General features: G+C 37.0%; 1 protein-coding gene across 1 annotated transcript in view; it reads left to right on the top strand.

The window, feature by feature from the left end:
- The first annotated feature begins 1,374 nt into the window (after positions 1–1,374).
- LOC131586068 (1-phosphatidylinositol 4,5-bisphosphate phosphodiesterase zeta-1-like) overlaps positions 1,375–11,437 on the top strand; it is a 48,512-nt gene continuing 38,449 nt past the window's right edge. The window contains exons 1-3 of the mRNA XM_058852806.1: positions 1,375–1,469; positions 1,828–1,978; positions 6,376–6,610. Of these exons, the coding sequence (XP_058708789.1) occupies positions 1,375–1,469; positions 1,828–1,978; positions 6,376–6,610 (481 nt within the window). The remainder of the gene's footprint in view (positions 1,470–1,827; positions 1,979–6,375; positions 6,611–11,437) is intronic.

Raw genomic sequence — 11,437 nt, 5'->3', positions numbered from 1 at the left:
AGTCTCTGTACTCTCCTGAGTGATCCAGAAATAAATCAATTAAACAACTCCATTTTGTCTTTTTTCCCCCATTTTTTATTTAGGCCATTGTATCAAAGCTGGTATTTCAGTAAGCATTGAGGCACTTCAGCATAAAATCTGTGGCAAACTGCCTTTGGTCTGTCACATTTCGAGTCTCACTCAGGCTTGCTGACAGCTACACGGAAGCTGGCAACTTCGAAGCAGTTTGCCTGGGGAAGAATTCCTGTAAAACGAGTGGGAAATGGAGTCAGGGTGTAAGTCCAGCCTGATTTCCAAGGGCTGTCCCAGTGATTTGAAGGCTGATACTGGTGTGCCTCAAAGCAGGACATGGACAGCTGCTCTTGCCCAGGCTGGTTTTGAGGACAGAGAAGTTCCCAGCAGGAAAGTGGGAGCTTGGGTGGCCTCCCAGCACTTTGGGGTGGCATCCCACAGCTCTCAACATCCACCATCACCCTGTGCCGTGAAGCCAGCTGGTTCTCCAAGGCCCAAAGAAGGGATTTCCCCCCAGGTCTCTGCAGTGGGTTGGTAGCACAGTGCTCCTGGTTATCTGGGGGAAGATGTTGTGCTGGCAGCCTCTGCCTCACCAGCTTGTCACCTCGGACCGGGACAGAGAGACCTCGGCCAAGCTGGCCAAGCTCCCCTGGAGGACATTGGCACGGCTGGCTGCAAAAGGCCTGCTCTGCCCCACACAGCTCCTGCCAGCAGACGTGCTGTGGGTGTGGGATATCCTAAGGGTGGGAGACGGGCAGGGCCTGGAGACGCTTTGTGCTGGAAGGAAAAGGCACAGGATGGTGGCAGGGTGGTGGAGCAATGGGTGGGAGACAGGGGCAGGGCCTGGGGACGCTTTGTGCTGGAAGGAAAAGGCACAGGATGGTGGCAGGGTGGTGGAGCAATGGGTGGGAGACAGGGGCAGGGCCTGGGGACACTTTGTGCTGGAAGGAAAAGGCACAGGATGGTGGCAGGGTGGTGGAGCAATGGGTGGGAGACAGGGGCAGGGCCTGGGGACACTTTGTGCTGGAAGGAAAAGGCACAGGATGGTGGCAGGGTGGTGGAGCGGGGGCAGGAAGGGGCCTGTGCTGGGCGCCTGCAGTTTGTGACATCACCAGAGCAACACTGGAGCGACACTGGAAGGATGGGGGAGTGAACATTCCATGCCATTCTGTCAGGTCACAGTGGCATGAGGAGCCCACTGTGAGCCCAAGTGAGATCTCGGCTATGCCACTGCAGTGAGGGGCCTGGAGCAGGCGGTGCACAGCCACCATGGATGAGAACAGATATCCTTTTCTTCTTCTACCTTCTCCTCTTCCTCTGCTCTCCCTGCCCTGTGACAGCTGCCATTGGGATGCCCCTGACATGGCCCTTTCCCCTCAGGCCTGGGCACACAGGGGATGCCCTGGAGGGCCTGGGGCAGCCAGTCCTGTCAGCCAGGGCCGGTTGATAATGTTTGGGTGGGCACAGTGCTGGGAGCACTCGTTCCCTGGTGTTTCTTGGCACTCCCCACCATTCCCTGAGCCTGCTGAATCCCCTCGGCTTCCCCACGTTTCCCTCCTCTCACTGCAGCCCTTTTTGCACCCTGACCACCCCTTGATCACACCCTCCCTTCGGCCCTTCTGTCACTGCTCTCTGGGACTTTGAGGACAGAGCAGAAATCTCTTCCTGCACACCTTGGGGCCTGCTGCATTCTCAGAGGGCAGAATGCAAGGATGTTCTAGAGTATGAAGAAAGGGAAGCACAATCTTCTTAGGTTTAATGAAATTAAACTTTTCCCCCTCATCCCCTCCATTAAAAGGCAATTTAATTGGCCAGAATCTTCCTTAACCTGACGTCTCATACGTGGTTTTGGAATACAATTCAGAATGATTTCATGAATGGGAATGTTGATTTAGAGGGCTGCAGGAGGCTGCTTGAAAAAATGCAAATAAAATTTGATGAAGACCATTTAAAACATATTTTCAAGGTAAGGTGTATGTACATTAAGCAATGAATGGTTTAGAAGTTCAGTTACACACATCATATGTTTGCTGATTTTTTTCAAGTTAATTTTTTGGGAAATGTATTTCAAGCTAGTGTGGTGTGCAAAATCAGCAAAGAATTTTCCTCCTCCAGGTCTTTCATGTCTGTGTAAAATAGATAACCCAGGGTTTGAATTTGAATCATGAGCCTTTAGATTGGAAGGTATCTCTAAGATCACTGAGTCCAACCATTAATACATTGAAAAGTCCACCTCTGCAACTTGTCCCTAAGCACCACATCTGCAAGCATTTAAGTACTTTCAAGGAATGGTGACGCAGACACTTCCCTGGACAGCCTGTTCCAATGCTTGACAACACTTTCAGTGAAGAAATTTTTCCTAATAGCCTGGCACAACTTGAGTCCACTCCTGCTTGTCCTACTGCTTGTTACTCGGAGAGACTGACACCCACATAACTCTGTCTTTTCTCCACAACAAATTGGTGTAAGATGGAAAATATGTTGGTTTGGATTCCCAGGTTTTTTTTTGTAACATGTCTGCGCTTGAGAAAAGTTAAAGCATTCTGGTTTCATCCTATTCAGCTTCTCTGGTCAAGCTAATGAGCCCAGACATGTCTGTCTGATTCTGGACAGAGCCATGAGAGCAATCTTCTCAAAATCCTCTTTCCAGGAGGACAATTGGGATTTCTCTGAGCTGTCCAGGCTTTAGATCCAGCACACATTCATTCCTTTCTCCACTATACCTCTCCTGTAATATTTAAGAGGTGTGCCTGAATGGGTGGGAATCGCTCTCTAACTCCCTGGGAATGGATTTGGCCTTGAGAGGTGGCAGTTTTTAAGATATTTCTGTGAAGATGACATGATGCAGCTAGAAGCTGGACTTAAGTTCATTTAGTGTAGGCAAGCAAACTACTGCCAAGCAGATCTTGTCTCAGTGAGCAAATACTAACAAATGAGTACTGGATACATATTTTCTTCATGTAATGACTCAAAATATCTAAGATTTTCCCTTTACATCATTTCCCCCCCAAAAAACCCCATCTGTCTGGTAATGCTTTTTCCCTAAGGGAATGAAAACAAGTGTGTATATATATATAAATATATATATATATTTATATAAATACATGTATATTTACTTACTTTCACCTTTATAGATATGATTCTTTTGAGAATGTTGCAACCAGCTGGCAAATTTTGTCCTGATTTGGCAGAGACAATTAACTATGGCAAGTCAGAAAGGTCATAAGAAGGAAGGCACTAAGCTTTCCTCACCCTGTCTTCCTCTCTCATTGTTTGCCTTCTCAAACCAAGGTAGAACCAGCAGCATGAGCTCAACCCTGGCTGAAGAGGCTTCCTGTGGTTTTTTGAACTTTCACTGCATGGAGAAAGTTTCAAAGCTAGAGGATCTCTTGAGAACTTAAAGATATTTCTCGTTGTTTCCTCTATCTTCCCCCTACTTTGGTTTCTGGCAGGAATGTGAGAGATGGTCAGCTGTGGGAAGAGAAAAGGAGATTTGAGGGAAGTGACCTGCAAAGAAGAAGTCTGATCTAGTTGTATTTAACAACATATTATACCCAATAGCCTGATCTAGTTATTTATAGCAGTACTGTTAGGTGCCCTATGCTATTTGAGAAAGATTTACAGGGGTTCAGTAGTTTGAGGGGTTCAAATATTTCATCAGCGAAACAGTATGTAAAAATCCAAAGCATTCTGGATGTTACTGACATCTTTGTAATTAACTGCACATCAGCAGTTAATCTAATGGTTATACATAGCAAAATACATTTTATAGAAAGCTAATTTTAAGGAATAATCAGCTTTTTTTCTTCTCTGTTCTCTTTGAGCTTATTTTACTGTAATACTCTTTTGAGCAGTATCAGAATTATGAACATTAAGGTTTTAAGGAATAATAAATTTTCATCTAATTTCTCTCAAGACTTTGTCTCTTCTTTTTCTGAACAGCAAAAATTTGATGTGCATTAATAAAAATAGGAATGATAAAAATCTACCCCAAAAATTTACAATATCTTTTTATAGTAGTGACATGATTTTTATCACTTTAATTTGAAGAGTTCTTTTGTGTAGTATTATTGCCTGTATTTCACCAGGAGGCAGCTAAAATAGAAACTTTACTTTTTTGTCCAGCTTCTCTTTGTGCCAGTAACTAAGTGAACATCCTCCAAGTCCTGATAGACTGTTTATTTTCAAAAGAAGTTGGTATTTTCTTTTCCTGCTTAATGGTTATAAGCAAATTTGCAGCATTGTTAAGAACATTAAAAATTGGATGGAAGAAATCAACCTTAGATGGGGAATTTCTCAGCAGTAATGAAATGTGTATAATTAGCATTTGTACAGAAATATTTTCTTGCTGGTGATTTCTGTTAATAATGATCATTATTATTCTCTTTTGCAAACTCAAAGCAAACACTGAAGTACTCATTTGTAAGATTTTTTCACTAGAACTCCTCATGAAATTTAATTTTGTACTCGTTTCAGTTATTTAATATATTTTTACTCCTATTGTACTTATTCAGAAGTGCAGAAAGAACTTTACTGCATAGGAAGGAACTGGCACCAGATCTTTAAACTTTTGGCTTTCATGGTATGGCTTCAAAACCAATCTAATTTAGCAGTAATCCAATCTCTTGATCAAAGAGCAGCCAGAGCTCAAGTAAGCAATTTCCTGCTTCTAGACATTTCTGTGGAAGCCAAAGCAGCCATAGTAAGGGCCATGTTTGGATGTTTGGATGCTGGAACGTGGTGTCTTTGGCATCTCAGTTTAAGGAGCCAACAACTGAGAATTGTCATCAGTTTACAGTCATAAGCACTGAGGCAGTGGATTGCCATTTGTGGTTTTTGTGAGCAATTTTGTCAGAAGATTTCTCTTGATTTGGCAGGTTTTAAGCAAAAATCAGGCTAAAATGATAGAAACATTTATATTTCTGTATTGATATTAATTAATTAATCAGTACATAACTAATATATAACATATATACAATATACAGCATATAGCATATACTATATTTTATATTATATATTAATAAATAATATTAATATACATAGTATATATTATATAGTTTATATAATAGAATATATGTTATATATTATTATATATATGCTATTATATCTTAATATACGTATTACATATTATATCTTATTATGGTTATATTATATTATATTATATTATATTATATTATATTATATTATATTATATTATATTATATTATATTATATTATATTATTAATGTTTTAATAAATTTCTATTTCTATTTCTATTTATATTTATATTTATATTTATATATTTAATATAAATATTATTATATATTAATATATATTAATATATTATATATTATAATATATATTAATATATATTAATATATTTAATATATTTATATTTATATTTATATAGAAATGCAATTTATATTTATATATTATATATATTATATTTATATTTTTATATATTATGTTTATATATATGCAAGACATATATTTATTTCTATGGTTATTTTTATATATATGCAGTTACTTATTTTAAGTAGAAAATTTTAAAGGAAAAATAGAATTGTTAAACCTGTGAAAAATGTAAAAAGCAGAAATGGTAAAAAAGCATTATTCTTCTCAAATTCTTTTGTGGCCTTTTAACTTTTCTAGTGACTTTTATACTGAAACACAGAAATTAATTACTATGCTAACATTCTGTAAGCTGTATGAAAACAAGCTTACAATTCAAGAATTCTGAAAGTGTGAATAATTAATCTAAGTTCAACATTCTGGCTTGTTAAGATTAGAACATGGTGTCATAGGTTCTTACAAAATATCTTGTCTTCAAACTTGAATATTGTTTTGTTGTGAAACAATAAACTTCGTTTATTGAAGTGTTGAAAGGTTTGTATTTCTTGGTAATTTGGTCATCCTTATTTCATTTTTAAGATTACTGGTTGCTGATTTTGTGTGCAAATTTGACTGACAGTATTTACATTATGGTGTAAATAGCTGTTGGAGAGGTATTATACTAAATATATTTTCCACTTGATAAGTTTTATGCTGCACATTTATTTTAATGCGTAGCATTTTAAAGATTTTCAACAATGTGTTTGAATATTAAAAATGCATTAAATCTAAATTTATTGCACTTATTTAGATGCTAATTGTGTCATATGGTCCATTTTACTTTACATAAAATATTTGTAGCACACAAAGTGTCATCTAAAAGTTGAGGAGTGTAATCTGATTGTAGTCACTGTTGCCTGAGGATTCTTCTATGATGCTCACTCTTATGGTCAGTTATAAAAGAGTGTTTGGTGCATAATTTGTATAATTGCATGTTGTTTCATTAATTTCTTTTTTTTTTTTTAATAAATTTTGCTTGCTTTTTTCCCTCAGAAAACTATTGACAAACAGTCAGGAAATATTATTAGCATGGACGACTTCAGAGCAATTTATCGAGCTCTTGTACACAGGCCTGAATTTGAAGAACTATTCAAGGCTTACTCAACAGATGGCAAAATTCTACCTGACAGCCAGCTCCTTAAATTTCTTATAAAAGAACAATTTCAAACTGAAGCTAATGAAACAACTGCCTTAGAAATTATTATGAAGTATGAACCCATTGATGAAGGTATGTACAGTTTAACTATTTGATATCTAGCTCTTATTTCTCGTGCTTCTCTCAATGACTGTGTTGTCCTAAACCTCATATATTTCTTTCTTTAAAAGCATGTCTTTTCATCTATTTATTATGTTTTCTTCCTGTGTTTTAATTTCTTTTTATGGTGCCCTCCTTTCTCTGCTCTGTTCTTTTTTCTGTCATTTCTTTATCTTTTTATTTCTAGTCCTTCTACAAATTCTGTTCTTCAGCACATTACAAACCATTTTCAATTTGTTTTTCTTAAAGTCCATATCTGCCATTTTTCTTCTCTGCTCGTTACACTGTCTTCTCTCCCTTGAGTCACTTAGTGAAAATTCAAGGCCTCAGACAAGACTTTTATGTCCTTCTGACTTCCTTGCAGGGGCACTGTGGAAAATTTTTGTAGGTGCCTGGTCACCTTTTGTGAATCACTAGAATGCTGAGATGAGGAGGGCTTCATAAATCTGTAACATGTTCTTCACCTATTTAAAGGTGCCTCAAGTTGGGGTGTAACACTTCTGCTGAGCGTCACTGGTTTCAACTTGTGGCAAAATTTACAGCTAGGAAAAGGATAGAACTGCATTTTGCTGCAAGCTGTTACTTTATTCAGTGGAATATGTTCAATTCTTTCGTTTCCTTGGTTCCCAGTCGTTGAAAACGGGTGGAATTGATAAGTGGTTAAGAAAAACAAACCCAAGGGGAAAATATTTCTTCTGGGATAATAGCACTGGATTTTCTATGGTGACCTGTGGTGGAAGAAGAAAATGGAAAATGCCACTTTTTCAATGAGAAACAGAAGAACATTGGGTGTTTCATTTAGAGGCACTTACTGTCCAGTAATAAAAACATGTGACTCCTTATGCCTTTACTCTTTAAGGCTGCCTTTCAAATTTAACTGTATTTTATTAAACATATTCTGCTCTTTCAGAGGAGCTAATGTTTACTAATTGTTCAAATTACCAGCTTAAAAGGTTCCTTTTATTTTGTGTTACCTGTTTTGATGGGAAAGTTCAAATCTATAGCACAGTTAAACAATGAATAATCTTCAGTCCATTAGAAAACACCTTTATAAATATCAACTGAAGTTTCTATAGGTTTAATTTAATGTCTGGTTGAAATTTCAGATGCTGAGACAAATTCTTGTTTGTTTCTTCACCTGTGATAAATTTGTTTGTCTTGTTATTGGAAATAATCTCGCTGAACAAAATAACCTCTGTATTGTTCATGCTCCTTTGAGTGAATTCATACTCCCACTCAAACATATTTCTTGAAAAGTTCCAGTTATGATTGACATGAGAGATGATTCATATGGTATTGTGATAGACCATTTTGTGTAAGTGTCGTTCTGAATTTGCTACAGAACATTATTCATCAGGATGATCTGTTGGACTCATCTGTCACCCTTGCCCTCCCTGTGTCTTACAAAAAGGGAAAAGGCCAGGCTTTGACATTTGATTGACAGGTTTGCTAATAGTAATGACCATTCTCTCATAAATGTGATAGCACTGCTATGTCAAGATTAGGATGAAAACAATGACTACATTTTACATCTAATTTAAATAAATCCATTTATAGCATCCAGTGCATCCCTAACATTTCTGCAGAGAGATTTTCAAAGCTATTGAGCCAGATAACTTTGAATTTATTCTCTGTAGGTACTGTAGCTAGCTCAGGACAGTATGGAATAAACTAATCTTTCATTCTTGTTATACAATTTAGATGCCCAATGTCAAAATACTACACTAACAGGTTTTTTCACGTGTGTGCTAAAACCTTGCATTTTTGGTAGAAAGAGCCATTTCTATGGAATTGATCACAAAATATGTGATTCACACCTGACAGTTGTGTCTTACTAGCACCCCAATGAGAGTTTTATTCTTCCCAAACATTCCATTATCTTCCCGTTTTACTATTAGCTTTGAATAGAAGACTCAACTCATTAAATGAGATTAAAGAAAACATGCTAACTAAATAATTTTTTTTTAAGCTTGGTATATATGTCTTTTTTAAAAAAAATTCTGCTCATTTACATGGATAGGATTAGAGGCACAGTGAGGATAAGAAAGTGCATCCCAGTATTATTTACAATGTAGAGCCATTCAAGGACTCTATTCCTGCCTATTTTCCTGCTAGGCAATACAAAAACAGGGCAAAAATGCAATCCTGTCTTAAAAAAAACAGCTTGCTTTGTAAATAACAATATAAGCCTGGTGCATCTGTCAGACAAGGACTTTGAGTAATCCAGAATGTATTTGTGAAGCAAAAAAAAAAACATTCGCAGTTTATTCCTAGTGCACACAGTCGTGAAGGTTTTTTTTTGATTTTTGATGTATGCGAGACAGAGCTGAATGTAGAGCACAAATTTGCAGAAGAGAGCATTTGATCCCATTGGCCAAGGTAAATCAAACTTAATAAAGGAGACATCTCTGCCAAACTCCCACAGATTTCATAAAAAATCATGTGAAGTAAGAAAGATGGCTTAAAAATCTCAACTAAGACAATGGCTGTGGCTGGATTTGAGAGACACAATATATCAGATTATGAAAAGATGTGTAAAGGTCTAGTCTCAGGGAAAAAATTCAAGACAAGGTGATTATGAGATATAAACCCTTAGAAAACTGAACTGCTGTTCAGATAGATACTTTATTCCAGCATGCACCAGTTGTAAGTGTGGGTAAGGGAGAAAAAGCCTCCCTAGAATATAAACTGAGACTAGAAAAGAATTAAGTGTATTATAACTTTAGTCAAGGAAATACTTCTCTCTTTACTGTTCCCTTAGAGCATGAATGTTTCATACTGATGTAGTCAAATTTCATAGTATGAAATTCCATCTGATGATGTTTCTGCCTTTTAATGACTGAAAGATTCCTCCTTCCATTATAGCAGAGTAAAACCCTTGTCTGTGATTGCAAGTATTTCTCATGAGTTCACCCCTAAAATTCCCAGCAAATGTATCTGTACCCACTCCACTCTCTCTGTCCCAAGTACCATAGACATTTAATTACTCATTTAGCTCTCTGGAAGCAAAGAGCACTCACATACATTTAAAAACATGGGAAACATCTCTCTCTCCACATTTCCTAGTCTCACATTCCGTTCAGGCTCTTCTCCTCCCCACTCCTGAGTCTCTATTTCAGTCCAGACACCTCTCCCAGACCCTGGCAGGGCTGCAGGTTGTACTCAGTCCCTTCAGGAGGAAATGGGTCTTGCAGGAGGCTCTGGCCAGTGCAGAGTGATTTCTTGCTTGTTTTGTCTGCCTCATTGTGGGTACTCGAAAGGCCTTCAGGGCAACAAACATCTTGTGATAGTTTTCCATTTTTTCTTTCTGAAGAGAAACATTTTCAAAGAAATTCCAAGGTAAATAAGAAAAATGGAATGTAATAAACTCTGAAAATAATGTATAATGTAATCCAAGTTTTTCAAATACCCAGGTTCAAATATCCATAATTCCTCTCTGATATGACAGTATTTGTATATATGGCAGAGCTGGAGTTTACCCTAACAGGAGGAATGAGAAAAATAATTTTATCTTAAATCAGATTTAAAAAAACCCCAAACAATATAAAGGAATATTGTTAATAAAATGAATTGTACACTATCCAAAAGAGGAGGGCAAGACAAAAGAAATCATTGAACTTTGTGAACAAAAAGAGGCAAGGAGAAGGCAGAAATCTTTTCTTGCCTTCCCTTTCTACAACAAATGGATAGGTGTGTGCACACTAACTACTGCTAAAAGGTCCTAATGGAGAAAAAGACTGAGGTTCCTCCAGGGGAGAAATGTAAGGTCCTGATGAAAGTCTTTTCACTGTGGAATAGTTATGGAGATGAATTCCCATTTCCTTTAATGTAGAAGCAGAAAATGTCTGTAAGTGGTCAGAAAATAGCATGGCTGGGCTATTCCTCAGAAATGTAAGCTCTGTAAAAATACAAAGATTTTTAGTCTGTTGATTGGAGACATGAGCTGAATGTTTTACTGAAGTCTATGAGCTTACATCTTGACTAACAAAACAATGTTAGATGTTCATTTTTTGGGGATTATGGTCATTAGCATATTTGCTTGAACATTAATTTCTCTTGAGAATATTGCAGTTAACTTTTGTCGATGACAAGAACAGCCAGGAAAACATCATAAATAATTCAGAAAAAAAGCAAGACTGAAAAGCCAGTATTTTTTCACTAATTTAATAAATAAATGCAGAAAAGGTAGAACATAAAAGATGTACACACACACACACACACAAATAGTTACTAGCTCTACTTGTAATTGCTCAGAGAAATCTATAGACCATGAAAAATAAAATAATCCAAAATGAAATCCAGACAGCTCATGTAATTCATTAGAGGCAAAACATACAGGATGAGTGTATTCTGTTTTGAGTAATGTGAAAAAATTCAAAATGTTTTTTAAAGATCCAGACAGTAGAAATTTAATCCAGTTGTTACAAGTATAGAACAATATACCACGTGCATGTGGATAAATCTATAGGATTCACTTTTCAAGAGTCATCAAGGCTGCAAGAAGTCATCCTGCAAATCTCTCAGCTAAAAGAAGACCAAAGAAATTCCCGATGCAATAAGTACAGTCGGTTCTGTAATATTATTAATATTATTAATCTGAGTAAGATAGTCAAAAATATGGATGGAACAGGGTAGGACCTTCTTAAATGATGTAATCAGGTCAGTGAAGACAGGTTGACAAATCCAAGTTCTTAGAAAATTGTAACAAGCTTGACTAATACAAGTCAAAGGTTACTTTTGAAAACAGGGGGGAAATGAATGATGAATTGAAAGACTGGAAAAGATCAAATGTAATATTTG

The sequence above is a fragment of the Poecile atricapillus genome, chromosome 18 (assembly GCF_030490865.1).
Source record: "Poecile atricapillus isolate bPoeAtr1 chromosome 18, bPoeAtr1.hap1, whole genome shotgun sequence".
NCBI lineage: Eukaryota > Metazoa > Chordata > Aves > Passeriformes > Paridae > Poecile > Poecile atricapillus.
The sequence above is the reverse complement of the archived record's forward strand: the minus strand, read 5'-3'. Positions and strand labels throughout refer to the sequence as shown.